The sequence below is a fragment of the Daldinia caldariorum genome (genome assembly GCF_022478825.1).
Source record: "Daldinia caldariorum strain CBS 122874 unplaced genomic scaffold F4812scaffold_31, whole genome shotgun sequence".
Classification (NCBI taxonomy): Eukaryota; Fungi; Ascomycota; class Sordariomycetes; order Xylariales; family Hypoxylaceae; genus Daldinia; species Daldinia caldariorum.
In genome coordinates, this window is record NW_025953067.1 from 37,978 (window position 1) to 54,393 (window position 16,416).

General features: G+C 46.4%; 8 protein-coding genes across 8 annotated transcripts; 2 read left to right on the top strand and 6 right to left on the bottom strand.

Moving 5' to 3' along the window:
• Positions 1-194: 194 nt before the first annotated feature.
• On the bottom strand, positions 195-2,200 carry F4812DRAFT_453770 (fungal-specific transcription factor domain-containing protein; the record flags this gene model as incomplete). The annotated part of the gene is made up of 2 exons (XM_047936531.1): positions 195-1,067; positions 1,133-2,200. The coding sequence occupies 2 exons, from the start codon at positions 2,198-2,200 to the stop codon at positions 195-197; spliced, it is 1,941 nt and encodes a 646-aa protein (XP_047785376.1).
• Positions 2,201-4,189: 1,989 nt separating this feature from the next.
• F4812DRAFT_464061 (O-methyltransferase-domain-containing protein) lies at positions 4,190-4,561 on the bottom strand (the record flags this gene model as incomplete). Its single annotated transcript, XM_047938305.1, has 1 exon — positions 4,190-4,561. The coding sequence occupies one exon, from the start codon at positions 4,559-4,561 to the stop codon at positions 4,190-4,192; it is 372 nt and encodes a 123-aa protein (XP_047785377.1).
• A 48-nt stretch (positions 4,562-4,609) lies between these two features.
• F4812DRAFT_464062 (uncharacterized protein) lies at positions 4,610-5,371 on the bottom strand (the record flags this gene model as incomplete). Its single annotated transcript, XM_047938306.1, has 3 exons — positions 4,610-4,667; positions 4,718-4,953; positions 5,159-5,371. 3 exons carry the CDS (start codon positions 5,369-5,371, stop codon positions 4,610-4,612), a joined length of 507 nt encoding a protein of 168 aa, XP_047785378.1.
• Positions 5,372-6,128: 757 nt separating this feature from the next.
• Positions 6,129-8,251, bottom strand: F4812DRAFT_287194 (aromatic compound dioxygenase). The gene is made up of 4 exons (XM_047931100.1): positions 8,192-8,251; positions 7,374-8,123; positions 7,159-7,308; positions 6,129-7,101 (listed from the first exon to the last, which is right to left on the bottom strand). Exons 2-4 carry the CDS (start codon positions 7,597-7,599, stop codon positions 6,335-6,337), a joined length of 1,143 nt encoding a protein of 380 aa, XP_047785379.1. The 5' UTR covers positions 7,600-8,123; positions 8,192-8,251; the 3' UTR covers positions 6,129-6,334.
• A 1,371-nt stretch (positions 8,252-9,622) lies between these two features.
• Positions 9,623-11,981, top strand: F4812DRAFT_447941 (polysaccharide lyase family 4 protein). Its single transcript, XM_047935815.1, has 6 exons — positions 9,623-10,021; positions 10,084-10,121; positions 10,172-10,604; positions 10,664-10,851; positions 10,910-11,552; positions 11,610-11,981. The coding sequence occupies exons 1-6, from the start codon at positions 9,929-9,931 to the stop codon at positions 11,808-11,810; spliced, it is 1,596 nt and encodes a 531-aa protein (XP_047785380.1). The 5' UTR covers positions 9,623-9,928; the 3' UTR covers positions 11,811-11,981.
• Positions 11,982-12,162: 181 nt separating this feature from the next.
• Positions 12,163-13,651, top strand: F4812DRAFT_453773 (FAD/NAD(P)-binding domain-containing protein; the record flags this gene model as incomplete). Its single annotated transcript, XM_047936532.1, has 4 exons — positions 12,163-12,727; positions 12,784-13,185; positions 13,259-13,567; positions 13,623-13,651. 4 exons carry the CDS (start codon positions 12,163-12,165, stop codon positions 13,649-13,651), a joined length of 1,305 nt encoding a protein of 434 aa, XP_047785381.1.
• A 49-nt stretch (positions 13,652-13,700) lies between these two features.
• F4812DRAFT_287230 (isoflavone reductase family protein) lies at positions 13,701-15,166 on the bottom strand. The gene is made up of 4 exons (XM_047931101.1): positions 14,780-15,166; positions 14,443-14,724; positions 14,063-14,389; positions 13,701-13,975 (listed from the first exon to the last, which is right to left on the bottom strand). The coding sequence occupies exons 1-4, from the start codon at positions 14,870-14,872 to the stop codon at positions 13,730-13,732; spliced, it is 948 nt and encodes a 315-aa protein (XP_047785382.1). The 5' UTR covers positions 14,873-15,166; the 3' UTR covers positions 13,701-13,729.
• A 258-nt stretch (positions 15,167-15,424) lies between these two features.
• Positions 15,425-16,338, bottom strand: F4812DRAFT_453775 (NAD(P)-binding protein; the record flags this gene model as incomplete). Its single annotated transcript, XM_047936533.1, has 3 exons — positions 15,425-15,442; positions 15,516-16,169; positions 16,231-16,338. The coding sequence occupies 3 exons, from the start codon at positions 16,336-16,338 to the stop codon at positions 15,425-15,427; spliced, it is 780 nt and encodes a 259-aa protein (XP_047785383.1).
• Positions 16,339-16,416: the final 78 nt, after the last annotated feature.

Genomic DNA, 16,416 nt, shown 5'->3' on the forward strand with positions numbered 1-16,416 from the left:
CTAGTTTAAGGAGCAAAAGAAGAGCCATAGTTGAAGCGGAAATAGCATTTTTATCCAATTGTTTCAATATCCGATTGTTCATTCAATCTCATAACATCGTGACCCAAAATATGCTCGCAACTAACGATGCTACGTTGTTAAGTGATGAAGGGAGTACTTAATGTATATGAGCGCATAAAATTGGTGGGGGCTGTTTAAATGAGTAGAATATACTGACCGCGTTTTTCCATTATGTGTACCCAGTCGCAACTGGATGATTCCGTTTCCCTCAACCGCCAGCATTCTTCCATAATCTTCAAGGCCTCTAAGCACGTGCCGTGCGTTATGTGTGGTACAGACACGAGGTCTCGGAAAACCTTTTGCCCTCTATCGGATGCTAGGCATCCAGAGATGCAGTACGGCCAGACTACATATTGTAACAATTTCGGGTCTGATAAATTTTGAAAAGCTTCCATTGTTTTTGACACGCTCTTCTTGATATCTGGAATCTCGGGATAGGGACCAGAGATGACTACGTGGAGGTAGGTCATAGCCGAGAGAGCAAAAATTCTCGTTATCTCGGTTTTGACGGAGTCTGGTCGCAGATAGCCCTTGACCGGAGCTCCTTGCGAAGGGTCGCTCTCGATGCTTGCCAGTCTGTTCAGTAGACGCTCCTCAATTCGACGGCCACGTTTCGTCAACTCTATCAGGCTCAATCTATGAGCCGTTTCCTCTTCCCTTTTCCACCTCTCTAGGCATGAGATTTCGAAGATCAAGACCATAGCCCAGTTACTGCAGCCTGTCAGATCCTCCAGGTTGATTTCGCCTGTTTCGAGCAAGAGCTTGGGGTCTGGTTCCAAGAACTGTGTTGATCGAGTTGAGGCACAGGCGATAATGTTCATGTGTACAAAGAAACCGAGCAGAAAGCTTACTGAAGTATCGGGAGGCGAATTTATTACATCCTGCTGCTCATGAATGCGATCATTCCTTGCTGCAATCGACCCCATCTGTGTTTGTACAAGCAGTGGAAGTAGGGCCGTTGCTCCCCCAAGATGCATCTGCCAGTTGTATCGACCGCCGTGGGATGCCTATTTTATGAATTGATTAGCATTGAATGCGATACTAACGTTAGAGGGGAGGGGCAACAGCGTACTTCGTAGAACAAGAGGTGTAGGATGGTGGTAAGAACTTCGACATTGTGGGCTAGACCTAGGTTTCCGCCCCATGCAGAGGATCGTGCGAGGCTGACTTGCAATTCTTGGAGAGCCAGTTCATAGTGTCCGCCAGCTCTTATTGTTACAGGAGAGCTGCTATGCTGAGTCGAAGTCGCAAGATGCATTTCGCTCAAACCTAGCGCTGCATGATAGGCCGATTTCACCCGCTTCAAGATCGAAAACAGCCAACCCCGAGCTTGCCGGTGGGAGAGCAAGTAAAAAGGACAATAAATGTGGAAAACATGATCGAGATAATACATGAATAAGATGTCTTCCACATCTCCACGTAAAATCGGATCGCTCTGACCAGGCAAAGAAACAAGACGTGTGAGAGCTGAAGACGGATTCGTTTGGGCGGAAAGTGGCCAGTCCGCTATACTGCTGCTTCCAGACGATTCGGACGAGCAATATTCACTCAATATCGGGTCGCATAACGAATTAATAGTCTCTACGTTTGCTTCGGGTTGGGAATCTGGTCTGGAGACATCCCCGTAACTTTGGACATTGCTTCCTTCGGTGGCGGGCGATGTGCTCGCCGAGGTTGTCCGAAAGGCGTCGGACGAGGATCGACCATATATGCTTGAGCTGAGTATTTCATCGAGGAGTTCGGCCGAAAAGTCAGCGCTGCCAAGCGCTTCATTCCGTATCAGCCCATCTCCGCCAAAAGGCTGAACTTCGCGTTCGGACGCATGCCCAAGCCCACTCTGCCAGGTCGGTTCTTGTGTTAGGTGTGCCGGAGGCAGTCCAGGATTTTGCGATGTGTTGGGTGTTTTATTCTTTCGCATAGCCGACTTGATCTGGGCAACAATCTGCGTCTTGTAGCGAGCCCGCTCCTTCTGTAGTTCTCCCCTATCCATCCAGTAAGGCCTCGGGCCATAGCCATCACAGGGTATTTGGAGAGAAGTGCATCGGAGACACGAAGGGTGAGTCTCGTCGCATTTCTTTTTCCGCAGTCGACAAGTCCAGCAGCCTTGAGTGCTTCTACTAGCGAGTGTGGGAGGAGACATGTGAACAATGACCGACAGCCAATAGCAATAGTACGGCTCCCTTGAAACGGTGATCCCAGGTCTTCTTCCAGGACTTCTCTCCTACCAGAGGCCATGAAGGCGATCTTTCACATTTGTATAGCTTCACCGGATACCTTGGTGCAGTTATTAAGCAGTTGGAGCTACATTCGGTATATTATAGTATTAGGGGTAAGTATAACTAGCTTGTTAGAGGTATCGACGAATCAGGTTTAGATGAAGCATACTATGTACCTAAGGTACAGCAGGCAGCGGAAACACCTTTTACGGCTTCTTGACGCTGTCACTGGTTTGTGCCAGGCCTATAAGGTACCTGACAGGCATATTAAGTATGAGCTTGTTCCCATATTACTTAACGCGGGGGTAGATAGTAGGAAGGGTTCGAATCCTTCGCGTGCCGCAAATTCTGGCTGGTTTTCAAAAAACCGCCCCCCTGTCAAGATCGAACCATAGTTATTTACCAGTTCAAAAAGGAAAAAGCTTATATGGTAAAAAGTGTCAGGTGGATTACGACTTATAATACCGTTTATCGGCCTATCCTATCGCATCCCCCCAACTTGCCTAACACTATACCCAGTGTTAATACACTACAGTAGCCAACCAAAGATTTCTAATAGAGTTAAGCGTTAATAAACAAGCTTTTCAAATAAGTTTTAATTCTCGAGTTAAATCTACCAACGTTTCTCACGTCAGAATCGCTAGGACGGGGTGCGGTATTGCGCCATTGAGCTAAGCATTCAAGTATCTCAATCCACTTTGGAGCCGCCGAGAACTCTGCCGATCAACGATAATACCGGACGAACTTTTTACACACAAGTGGGGCTGCTTACCTCACAGCCACGCTGCCGAAAAGTGTTAGAACATTATACAAAGTAAATAGGTACCTAGGTACCTAACCTAGGTAACTAACAAAAAGGTTACGATTATTGATGAGGATAAGATTATTACCTATAATGCAATACGAGGACATGCACGTTTCAAACAGCTGCACCAACAAATCCAACCGGAATAAACACCTCGGTAGTGCATAATACCCTACCTAGTTATTGTTAAAAAAAAAGAAGTTTCATTAAATGCATCTTTAAGGATATAGATCTAAGAGGTTCTCTTTACTTCTATAGCTTTTTCGAAAACACGTACTGCATACCTTACTTCGAAAGCTAGCTTTCTGGAGATAATTAGCCCAATAGCTACGAGTTACAGGAGACCGTTCGGTCCTGAAGGATTGCCTCATATTAACTGGTGTTTAAGTTGTAAAACACGAGGCCACCTTTCGGGCAGCACAAGAGCTAGGACTTGAAATTTCTATTACTTTTAGCTATACCACCGAACAGCTACTAAGCTTACAGCTCTTAAGTAACCATGATACCGAAAGGCTACTAGTTTTACCGCTTTTCTATCTTTTAGCTATGTTACCGAACGGTAAGCTTTAGGTCGTTAAAAAAATACGAAGTGTACGGTACTGATTATGCTCTTCTTGAGTGATGAGTAAAAAATAATAACAACAATAATCTTTTTTCCTTTAGATACCTAGGCAATACACACACTTCATATACGAGAGATTGCTACGTTCATATTAGCTTGTACGCTGAAAAGGATGACGTTGCTTGGGTGCCACTTCCAAAAGGTTAATCAGTTTGGTCGAGTTACGCAATGTGCTTCGTAGCCTTTTCCCGTAGTTTTTGCAGTGGTTAAAAAAAAGTGACCTTAAAAGTGAGATGTGCGCGCACGTTTCGTATTTTCGAGAAAGCTGTGTCAAGAGGCTTTAGGTATCGTAGTTCAAGTAATCGTAAACCAAGAAGCCGTTCAATATCGTGGCTAGGGGGGCGGATTTAGTACAATATGATATGGGAGCTTAAGAGCAAGCGTCCAACCAAGCGGTTTAGTTATAAGGGGATCCAACTTGATTTGTATGATAGAAGTATAAAATTCCAAGCTGTTATGCGATTTGAATGATGGCCTCATGCATATTTACATTCTCCATTCCGCTTCCATGATCGCTATTCTTACTCTGGCCGGTGTCTTAATTCCTAAGAACTTAGATCCCGGATCCGCAGCTTTAAATAGCATCTCCCAGGTTTCGGCATCACGTTCTCGGGTGTTGTTAAATGTCTTCATCATGATATCCATTTCTAAGGACTCTCGGGCGGCTGATAAGCTACTCCCTCCCGGCTCAGGTATACACAAGGCATTGATAACAATTTTTGACCCCTTTTTCAAACCTAGCACCAGCGACTGCAATATCTTAACGCAGTACTTGTCACTCCAGTTGTGGAAAACCCATCGGAATAGATATACGTTAGCATGTCTCACCGATTGCGTCGTGAAGAAATCGTGTTCCATGCCGCGGATACGATCCTTTAGCACAGCTGGGACGTGGTCCTCTAAGCCCTAGATGACCTCTTTCTTGTCTTGGACGAGTATCCGCTTTCGTTCGGCTCCTCGCTTCCTGGTTATCGATCAGTCGCGTGTGCCGTCCGGGCTAGTGCCGGCTAGTACCCGTCGGCGATGTCCATAATCCACTCTACTAGTTTCGGGTTGTTAATCAGCTCCCCAGATGCAGCCGTATGCTCAATATCTCCCTTAGACACCTTACGAAAAACCTGTCTACTAGCAGCAAGACGAAATAATCGCGTCACATCCTTAAGTGGTAGCCCCGCTGCACCGGAAATTTCGCGGAAAGTTATTTCTCTATCGAGCAATACGTATTGCGTGAGCTTATGTCTACATATGTACTGTAGCGCGAGAATTAGATACTGGTCAGCTTAGAAGGTCACAATCAGACCTAAGGGGTCGAGGAGCAGAAGGCGCAGCTCGCCGGCTGTGTCAGGAATCTCACTTGAGACTCCTTGGAACAAAGGAGTTATTCTGTATATAGCTTTGGCTTCAAAGCAACTGTAGTTGGAGTTCCTTGTGGAATAACGAAGTTGTTTTACCTACCTCATGCTCTGCGACGTGACAGTCTGCTTCGATGGCAGCGTCTCTGGCGGTTTGTACATTTATTGAGATCCTTTGCACTTGGGGAATGCTTTCGGCATTCTCAAACGACGGCTTCGGCAAGCCTTGTGCAGAAAATAAGGCGAGATATTTAGCGGTGCTCTCCTGAAGTTCATTCAGGAGACGTCTAATAGGCGCTGGTTTGAAAGAGTCCATGACTGATTATTGTCGGTAATTGGGACTTAAACCATGAATTTAGATTGAATGTGAGCAAAGTAAAGGGGTTTGCTATATATATAATCTTCTAGACAATCGACTTTTGCTAAGATAGGAGGTATCTAACTTTACACTATGCCAGCAAAATTTGGGCAGGTAGGCAAATTTCTATAGACAAAAGCTGCAAGATCGGCATTGCAACGTTAAACAAACAGAGAGTCACGAATTCGAGAAAGCCCCAAAGTTGGGGGTTAGGCATTAGGCCTTAGGCTTGTCATAGATTTCCGTTTTTCCTTCCCGCTGCTTCACACATTAGTTTGATATGCGCCACTATGATAAAGCTCGTGCAAGATTCGTTCGATCTATGGCTGCCGTAAGGAGTACCCAGTGTGTGAGCTTATCTAGGTTAGGTACCTAGGTAGCCAAGTCTGGCATGAGAATTGCCAATCTTTCCCTAAAGTTTCAAGCTGTGTAAATATATGTATTACCTACAGCGTTATTATACTGGCGGCTAACAACGAACTCTTCATAGGACATGTGACTCTGGTTAAATATCAGGTATTTATTTAACCCCTTATCTATTACCTCGTAACTTACACCATGTCAGGTAATTACCTTCTACATCTATAACGACTTCTTTTAAACACGTTTAAAATAAGAAATTACCACCTTTCCCACGATGTCTTCGATCACTCTCACAGTAAATACACTTGCTTGAATTTCAGTGTCTACTAACTACGAGACGCTTTAGCACAATGTTCATTTGTTAGATAAGCATATCTACCGGGAAATAGTTTTTCAAATTTTCGAGACCTGTCTCTGCTAACTAGTTGTGTAAATGAATGTAAATTGGCTCGGGCATACGCTCACAGCCAAGTATGAAAAGCGAAACCCTAACGCTCCTTATCTCTCCGCCCCAAAGTCCGTGTGCGACTCCATTCGATTCGCCGTTTAACTACGCCCTCAAAGAGACGTGGCCGGAGCAGTCGTGCTGCTGGGAATTCCGCTTGGCACGCCACTTGGAGGAGCGCCACCAGGACCGCCAGAACCTCCAGGACCGCCGGCGCCGGAGTTAGCGTTAGCAACGCCACCTTCCTTGTAATAGAAAGCAGCCGGGGTAATCGACTGAGACGCTGTAGCGTTAATACCGAAAGCAACCCAGGCGAAGATACCGTCGGTGATGCTATCGCCGAGGAGCGTGTATTCGAAAAATGGATCGATACCGTCGGTAGCCGTCTCCTCGCTCAAGATGCCATCGTCGGCGTTCAGGGTTAGTTCTTGTGAGTTGGTAGAATAAGGTGCGGTAAGCTCGACGGCGGTGATCAAATCCTGATCGAAGAAAGCCTGGCCGACGTGGCTAGCGCTTACATTGTTGCCGAGGGTCTCGTTCTGGAGGAGGACGGCGTTCTGATGTACCATGATGTGGATGTGGGTAGCGCGGCTTGTGTAATGGCCCGGGAAGATAGATTCAAACTGGGCAACGCCGTCTGAATCGGTCTTCTGGATTCCGCGGAGCCAGGTGTTGTTGATATTGGTCTCGTCCGAAGAGTCTCCATTACCTCCCGCTACGATACCGCTATATACGCCGGTGGCGTTGCAATGCCACATCTCTACGTAGACGTCGGTAACAGGTTCGCAGGTGTTGATGTCGATTACCTGGTAATCCAGGATAGTATCAACGCCGGCCTGCTCCTCGATGATGTTCTGGCGGACATACTCGCCACCGACGTCTTAATCCGTCTTTAGCAAACCAGGCAAATCCCGCTCAATCGGTCTGGGAAACTTACAGTAAGGACCTTGCGTGACTTCGGGAGTTAAGAGGCAAGAGTTATAACCAGCGAAGAGCGTGGCAGCGTCGGTGCTAGTCGTATAGCCGAGGTCAGTGGCGTTATGGCTGGTAGCCAACACGGAGCTTAGGTCGCGCTTGTTTAGACCCCCTGAGATTCATTTTAGTATTTCCATATTCCAACGATTACACTGGGCGTCGTGTTTCTGTACATACTCTTGGCTCGCGCCTTCTCGAGCAAGGCAGCTCGGCGCTCGACATTACGTTTTTCGACGCCTCGTGCTTTCAATTGAGCAGCGCAGTGGCCGAGGTTGGTGCGCTTCACTGAGCCAAGAAAGTCGCGACGCTCTTTGACTTCCTGGGAGATATCGTGGCCAGGATGGGCAGCAGCGGAGCCGGCTAGAATGGCTATGCTAGACACGAAGGAGGTAGCGAAACGCATTTTCGCTAGTTAAGCTATGATAGAGTAGATAAAAGAACGCTGCGTATTTGTAAACGAAGGAGCGAAGGGATAGATGAAAGGTTTCTGGTATCAGAGAGTGATGAGGATGTGTTCTCATCTTCAACGAAAGGGTGCGATATGACCGTCCTCTTATACTGTCACATTTCTCCTCTGCATCAACGTCGCAGGTCGAGAAAACAATATCTAATCCTTCTTCTGAGCTTCTCGAACGACCTGTGGGCACAGATTCATCATCGTGAAATCTTGGCGGCCGAGGATTACGTATGTATTAGACGTTTCCCTTCGACAAGCACAGGGGTGAAGGCCGTGTAGACTTAGTCGATTGTAAATCCAACGTGGCTCTGTGGTGGATTAAGCTGTGCCCGAAGTGGAACTCGTCCGTGATGAGCCCCGGCATTCTGGGTAGGCCGGGGGTCGTTCCGAGCCGCTTAAAACAACTGCCGCTAGGTCTCTACCAATAACAGTTGTCGTATATCTAAGTCGATCGAGGGGCAACCCACATTCTATTTTAAAGAGGTCAGAAACCTGGTAGAAGCTGCGTAAGCCGATCCAAGAGGTTAATCATACTTACAGGTAATTGCCTAAGTATTTTTACTTGTCATATAACATCTTGCGCGAAAGAAGCGGAATGCCCCCTATATTAGTTGATATTTAGCTGAAAAGATGAGATGGGTTGGTGAAAATCCTCGATGTGGGGCATAGACGCGCGTAAGTCTCGTTTTTTACCAGGGCAATGTTGTCACAGAAATCATCGAATGCTATATCAACACTATACTACTTATTTTTTAGAGTATTACGCGGTATTTGAGGTTCATTTCATTATTTAGAATAAGGAAACCAAGCCATTAGACAATAGTATGCCAGACAGCCCTTACCTGGTAACGAAATCTGAACTATAACATGACATTATCAACCTCATTAGCTATTTAGAGACTCGGTAGCATAGGATGCAGAGTAATGATTGATTGTATAAGAGATCAAGTCGACAATATGGATTCAGCGCTATTTCGAAATGCGATCTTGCCAATCTGCATAGTATATGGGGAACGCTATAATTGCCCACCTCCTATCTTTTGACTGTCTCTTTCCACATATATCTCCAAAAGTTACAACTTATCCCGCCCATACGATTTCTAATAAAAAAAATTGCATAGCCAATCCCGTTCAAGACAGTTTTTTCTTTTATTTTTTACAGGGGTTACCGTGATGCTTCGTCTCCTTTTCTAAATTCGTCGTGATGTTGAAACGCTTCGAAAAAGTTGATACATTATGGGCTTGGCAATATTAATGGGCAGACTGTACCTTGCGTGTAAGGAGTCTCACTTGAGACTCCTTAGGAACAAAGAAGATGTTTGTATAAGGTAGCTCTGGCTTCAGAGCTATACTAGTTTGAGTTCCTTACGGAACAACAAAGCTGTTTCCCTTACCATATGTTCTACGACGTGACAGCGTCACCGGGTAACAAACCCCTGAATGAGACTCAGTCTACTCATCCTACAATTGACTTGACCATCAATTAGGTACCTACATACAGCTAACTCATTGATCATTATCCAACTGATGAGTTGGAAGGACAGGCTTTTGAATCCTTCTTGTTGTATATCCAGCATAAACGCTACGATATTCACTGGATCCCAAAAATTCATAGCCATACGCTTCGCGGCGCCTCCTTCAAGCTGCTAATAATATCTTTTCACATCCAGATCGTATATGTATCGCGCAGGCAAAGTTGCGGAGGAGCGCCTAGTTTTTTTTTGTTCAAAAAAATGCTTCAGTTCTTGGTTTCGTTTGTAAATGGCAAATGGTAAGTTTTCTTGAAGGACGTTGCCAATATACTTGTCTTTATTCTCGTACCTAACTACAATTTGCAGACACGAACTTTCCGTATCCCTTCTACTCGATCTTCACCCCTCTCGGTCGCCTTTATGCCGAACGAAGATTGTATCCGGTAGAAGCCGGGATTATTTTGTCCTGCCGCTAGGTGAACAATTCTGCCGAGTTTGCCGCTTGCCTCGATAGGTCGACGTTGTTAGATTCCGTTCACAGCCTGATTTTCCGTATTGGGCTGTAAAAAAAGTTATGTTCCCGGGTATTAGGAAATATTCGTTTGCGTGATGGGATTGTGCGGCCCTAGGAAGCATGCGGTGCAGTACTGCCGCTCCGGCTGGATTCCTGCAGTCTTGAGTCTAGACGTTAAGAGGAATCGGGTATATAAGAGTGTCTGGAAGGGTACGCATTTCGTGTATTCGCCAGAATTTCTTGTCCATATCTAGCCCTTTTTATCGTCTTTGTTGATAGGCCAGCCGCCATGTTAGGCTCACCCGCTCTCCTTGCCTTAGCATTACTTAGCGACGACGCCCTCGCCGCATTTGGGCTCACCACTACAAGCACCAGATACAAGGTACGAGATTCGCGAAAAGAAGTGTGTCTCAGGATGCTAGGTAGCTGACTATTCGATGCTAGGTTGACACGAATGGCGGATTAGTATTTGAAGTTAACAGGTCATAGCCACTACTCTAATTGTATTACTGGCCAAGCTAAACTATTCCAGAGCCAACGGGGATATTGCTAGTCTAGTATTCAATAGCATCGAATACCAGGGGAAGGGAAAAGCTTCAGGCATCAATTCCGGCCTCGGAACATCGCAAGTATCCGCTGAGACGATAGGCAGCAACTACATCAAGATCATGGTGAAGGCCAGTTCGCTGCCGGTGACTCAGTATTATATAGCTAAGTCGGAAGATCCCACAATCTACATGGCGACTTATATTACTGGCGAGGTTGACCCTGGAGAGCTTCGATGGCTTGCCCGATTACGCCAGGAAAATGTGCCCACCGGCGTGCACGGGGACGTTGGCAATACTATTGGCTGCACCGCTTTTGAAGGCAAGGATACTTTTCGATGCCCGAATCAGCAAACTCGCTGCAAGATGTACACTGGCGACCGTTTTATCGACGATCAGATACATGGTGTCTCGGGATCTGTGAGTGTCCGAGCTTTATATGCGATCACGTAAGAATAATACTAATTCTTGCACTACAGAACGTCGCGGTGTGGATGATCATGCCTAAAGTTGCGTATGAGACTTCATCGGGCGGTCCATTCATGCGTGACATCAACAGCCAGACTGGTAGCAGCGATCAAGAACTATACTGGTACATGAACAGCGGGCATGTTCGGACGGAGCCCTGGCGCTTCGGTCTGATGGGACCATACGCCATGAAGTTCACGTGGGTTTCGATATATTTCCTTCGAAGACACTAATATACCATCTAACAAGCTCCGCAGTAAAGGGGATAAACCTTCTCCTGACTTGGACACTTCCTTTTTTAGTACCCTCGACATTCAGGGGTATGTGCCGAGTAGCCAGCGTGGCTCCGTCTCCGGTTCCGTTGCCGGAGTGCCAAAAGAATTTGAGGCCGTCGTCCACTGGTATAACGACAAAGCCCAGTATTGGGCCAAAGCTGCGAACAATGCCTTCAAGTCGCCATTGATGAAGCCGGGTACATACACTATGAAACTATACAGGGGCGAGTACGAAGTAGCCAAAGACACGGTGACCGTCGCTGCTGGGAGCAATACGTCCAAGGACATCGCATCAGCCGAGCCAAATCCTTCCGTCGTATGGCGCATCGGGAATTTCGACGGACAACCCTTCGAATTGAAGAACGGCGACAAGATTGAGCGGATGCATCCTAGCGACGTTCGAATGGGATCTTGGGGAGGCACTTATACGGTTGGCCAATCCTCTGCCCGCGATTTCCCAATGGCCCTCTTCTCGAAGACCGGAGGTAACGTAAAGGTTAACTTCAACCTTACCGCAAACCAAGTTAGGGACCTTACGCTGAGGGTGGGCACTACGCTTTCGTTCAAGGGAGGGCGTCCGTCGGTGGCCATTGGAAGCTGGACCGGAAAGGACCCAGGCGCTCCTGTAAGTCTTGCTATGACGACTTGTCTCGGTGTGCTTGGTTACTAAATGGAAACTCAGAAACTTATCGACTCTCGCGGAGTTACTCGTGGAGCATATCGCGGGTATGGCGAAGTCTACACTTGGACCGTTCCCGCAAGTGCTTTTAAAAATGGGCAAAACACTCTCACGCTTGGAGTATATGGCTCTGGTGACAAGGACTTCCTAAGTGCTAATTATATTGTTGATGCTATCGAGCTCCAAGGCCCGGCAGCAAGCTAGGCAAGCTAGTTCAACTGTTATCGTAGAGCGAGCATCAAACGACTGATGTGCTGAAGAAATATTATTCCTTTACGATCATTCGAAACAATCCAAATTATATCTCACAATTAGGGCTATGATAGTAGCTTTTTTACATCTTTCATGAGTTTATCGACAACGATTTACGTTGTACTTTTATGCGATATACCTGTGACATTACTGCTCTTGTTCGACGTAAGACCAAATCGGCGGTATCGATGGCGTGCTTTGCTCTAATGCGGGACGATCCGGTGCCACATGCTTAATTCACACATCCAAATCTACTCGGGCAAGATGCAACCCTTCAGCTCTATTTTACATACTCATAAGTCAGATGGCTAATCTGGAATCTTTCAAAGTCATCATAGCTGGTGGAGGCGTCGCCGGCTTAACCTTAGCCAACGCTTTGGAGAAAGCCGGTGTTGACTTTCTACTCCTCGAAAAAAGGGAAATTGCTCCCCAAACCGGAGCATCCATCATTTTGCAATGCCATACCGCGAGGATATTCGAACAATTGGGTATTTGGAAGCAGATACGCGCCGCGACGTTTTCGCTTACAGGTCGCTTCCATTTTGACGAGCGTGGAAAGTTGTTTGACGATTCGCCTATTTTCAAGCTGGTGGAAGAAATCACCGGATGGCCCGTAGTCTTAATAGAACGCCAGTCCTGCCTGGATGTGCTGTATAATGGCCTCGAAGACAAGTCTCGAATCCGCACTAACGTCGGCGTTGTATCTTTTGAGGAGGACGAACACGGCATAACAGTAAAGACGGACCATGGAGATAGCATTAGGGGTAGTATACTCGTCGCGGCTGACGGTGTCCATAGCACAATCCGCGGTTTTCTAGCTAATGCGGTGTCCGAAACCGATCCAGAAAGATCCCGATGCCTTAACAGAGGTAGGTAAAACGCTTTGTTTCGATACGGTGTAGCCCTCTCTAAAGTATTTCGCAAGGGTTCACCTCTAGCTATAGAGCAATCTTCGGCACATCGACGAATGGTCTAGAAAGCAGCTTGGCACGGCCTTTACTACCCGAAGGGATTATTAACCATGCTTACCACAGAAATGTCTCTGGCATCACAGCGGCTGGAGCTAAGGGGCTCATTTTTTGGTTTCTATTTATCAAGGAAACCGAGCCTTCGATCGCACTCAGCGGCCAGAAGTATACGGAGGCTGATGCCACGGAAACTATCAAAAAGTATGGAAATCTATTGGCTTGCCCCGGTTATACGTTCCACGACTTGTGGAGAGCCAGGGTTCGGGCAGGAATGGTTCCTATGGAAGAGGGAGTGATACAAGGGCCCTGGAACAACAGTGGCAGAGTTGTATTAGTTGGAGACTCCATATGCAAGGTAAGTCTCTCGTATCAATTTGCTGAATACATGGAGTTGACTTTTCTTACCGACAACTATAAATTCTGGCTTTGGAGGCAACCTAGCCGTCGAAGCTGTTTGCAACCTTGTCAATGGGCTCGTTCCTTTGATACGAAAACATCGATCGCCTACGACCAAAGATATCTTGGATGTATTCACTAGGTATGAGAAAGCACAACGTCCGAGGGCCGAAATCTCGGTCAAAACATCGCATTACGTCACACGTTACGAGTCGATGGACTCGCTCTGGTTACGATTCTTGCGGTGGCTTTCTCCTTGGATTCCCACAAGTTACCACGTCAAAAGCTTCCTTGGCTATATGAAACCTGCGCCTTTTTTAAATTTCTTGGCGAATTCCAATCCAGGTATGCGTTGGCGATGTCTAATTCTCGGGGATGAGGTCAAGCTAATGCACAACAGGCCAAAACGACGGTGCCGGCAGCAAATAACACGAAACAATACGCACTAGTTAAGCAACTCTTCATTCGACTTGGATATAAGAAAAAGGAAATGTCCATTTCTACCTATCATTTTCCGTTTAGAATTTCTTGGAGGCGAGCCCGTACAGTCTTTCCCACGACACCTGGGTATAACTCCTTAAAATCCAAGTATCCTAGATAAGATGCGGCCTCAGGGGTGTCGTCTCCTCGAATACCCCATGAATATATGTATTGGTATACCATCAGGTTAAACTTAGCTGCCTGATCTGCCGAATCCTTGTCTAGAGCATATCGTGCCGAAGCGATAGTCTTTTCTATCTCTTCCGCGCTTATCTAAGTGTTATATTGCATTAGTTTCGCCATTCGTAGAAAGTTTCCAATCTTTAGTCGGTTTAGTTAGAGGTAGGTATCATGACTCACATAGTTTCTCGTGACTTTTTCTCCGCTAAGTTCCTCCAAAATCTCCCTTATTTTGATTGGAGTGATCGTTTCGGTATGGGCGAACACCTTCTTGTTGAGGGTTCTTGGGTCGGCAATAATTTTGGCCACGTATGTTCCGACATCAGGTAAGTTCGTATAGGCTATGGGAACCGATCCATCACCAGGAACTATGTCGAGCACCTTGATGCTTACGTGATCTGTTCGGCCAGAAGGTAAGGCTGGCACCAACTGGTCAATCCACCAGCCAACATCTATAACAGTGTATGGCAAGTAGAGACGTTGGATAGCCGCGAGGATATCATCCTTCTATTGACCAGCTTAGTATCGCCCCATAGCAGTTTCTCGGCGCGGAGACAAACCTGGTCGTACAAATCCATGACACCTCTCGGCGCTGGTGTGCTGAAATTGCATGGAACAAATCTCTTCACGCCAGCTTGCTTGGCAGCTTCGGCCAGAGGCACCTGATCTCCCAGACTAGAGTATACAATGCATGAGATGACTATATCAAGCCCCTTTAGGGTGTTGACAAGTTCATCTTTCGGACCAGTCAGATCAGCAGCTACGATACGAATGCCCCGGCTTTTAAGGCTATTATTGGCCTCGCTATTAACAGAAGCAGGACGCGCAAGAGCAGTGATTTCCTAAAGTCCAAGTTAGTCGAGAGCAAACCAAAATAGCTTTATGGGGATTTCAGACAAATTGTGTCTCGGAGGCTAATAATCCATTGATTATTGAGCCTCCCGTGTTGCCCGTCGCGCCCACTATGGCAACCTTGATTGCTGTAGACATTTTTACTGAGTTCGAATCCGATTATATCGAACGAGATGAGAGTGACGTTAAATATCTTCTTTCGGTCTTTCGATCCCTTTTAAAGTAGACCAGAATCTATCTTAATCTCTCCTCCTATGATACATTGACTGCGCTGTTATATATGCCCCTCGCTTAATTAATCAGCAACATATTTGTCAGCGATACAATATAACGCCCCTATGATGTGCTAAATAAGGTAGTTATAAGAGCGTTAACTAGCGGATAAAATATCCTTGTCAAGTTAGTTTGAACAAGCTAACTTCATACTATGTACGTGAAATGCTCTCTCGCATGCCCATTCCGCGCTAAGTACTTTAGGTACTAAAGCATATATTCCAAAAGCTCCAACATCAGACTCGACTCGAAGGTGGGTCAGCTTCATGAAAAGTCAGTAGGCAAACTAACAATTCCGTTGCCGATAATTAGTAACGACCAGAGACGAGACGAACTTCAAAGATAAGGTACCTTAGGTTAGGTACTTAGGCAGAGCAGTTATATTGTCTTTCCAAGGAATTCTCGGCTTCGGACAGCTTAATACATAGTATGACCCTGTGGATAGAAACATCAATCAGTCCTGGATACAACTCTTAAGGAAGCGCATATATATAATAAGCCAACTTACTCCAGAGGCGCTGATCGATTGGCCGCTAATCCAGGCGCCATCCTTACCAGCCAAGCTCGCCACTATGTTTGCAACGTCAGAAACTGTTCCTATTCTGTTCTGGACCGCCGTCAATGCCTTTTGGCTTTCCACAAGTTCTTTGGGAACATTTTCCAACATGTCGCTCTGGACGGGTCCCGGATTTACGCAGTTAACAGTCGTTCCATTGCCACCGAGTTCTCGGGCCCACGATCGAGTTAGCCCTTCTAGCGCCGCCTTCGAGGCACCGTAGAGGCCAAAGTTCTTGAAACCGCTTCTTGAGATGGTGGAACTGATATTGATAATACGTCCGTAGTTGTTCAGATAAGGTAGAACCGCCTGGGTCAAGAGCAATGGGCCACGAACGTTCAAATTGAAGACGGTATTATAATCATCGACGGTCAAATCTTTTAGAGCCTTAGCGTTTTCCACGCCGGCGTTATTGATCAGTATATCGATTTTCAGTTTTTGATCGCTCCATGTAAGAAGGTTCCTGATGAGAGTTTGGGGGCCTTCGAGGGTGCTGAGATCAACTTGACAAGCGTAAACGCGAGGCTTGTGCGGGAATGATTCGATAGTTTGGCAAATTTCTTTAACAAGGTTCTCGCTGCGTTGGGATACGTAAGTCAAGACTACCTTGGGTTTATATTAGCGATTGATATTATGTGAAGTCAATGTATCTCTAGGAGAACCATACCGCCGCTCCTCGACGCGCTAGCTCTAACGCAATTCCTTTACCGATGCCCCTGGATGACCCAGTCACGATAGCGACTTTCCCGGAAAGTGGGAGGTTGAAATCTGACATTTTGACGAGTTCTTAGAAAGTTCTAATAGGTTAACCTATAACATAACAATGACAAAAGATCCTTCTGAAGGCATAGTC

Coding starts and splice junctions, on each gene's coding strand:
- F4812DRAFT_287194 (XM_047931100.1), bottom strand. CDS start 7,599: ATGCGTTTCGCTACCTCCTTCGTGTCTAGCATAGCCATTCTAGCCGGC. Junction 7,309..7,373: donor CGAGAAGGCGCGAGCCAAGA/GTATGTACAGAA, acceptor AATGAATCTCAG/GGGGTCTAAACAAGCGCGAC. Junction 7,102..7,158: donor AGTCACGCAAGGTCCTTACT/GTAAGTTTCCCA, acceptor AGACGGATTAAG/ACGTCGGTGGCGAGTATGTC.
- F4812DRAFT_447941 (XM_047935815.1), top strand. CDS start 9,929: ATGTTAGGCTCACCCGCTCTCCTTGCCTTAGCATTACTTAGCGACGAC. Junction 10,852..10,909: donor CCATACGCCATGAAGTTCAC/GTGGGTTTCGAT, acceptor CAAGCTCCGCAG/TAAAGGGGATAAACCTTCTC. Junction 11,553..11,609: donor GAAAGGACCCAGGCGCTCCT/GTAAGTCTTGCT, acceptor ATGGAAACTCAG/AAACTTATCGACTCTCGCGG.
- F4812DRAFT_287230 (XM_047931101.1), bottom strand. CDS start 14,872: ATGTCTACAGCAATCAAGGTTGCCATAGTGGGCGCGACGGGCAACACG. Junction 14,390..14,442: donor TCATGGATTTGTACGACCAG/GTTTGTCTCCGC, acceptor GCTGGTCAATAG/AAGGATGATATCCTCGCGGC. Junction 13,976..14,062: donor AAAAAGTCACGAGAAACTAT/GTGAGTCATGAT, acceptor TATAACACTTAG/ATAAGCGCGGAAGAGATAGA.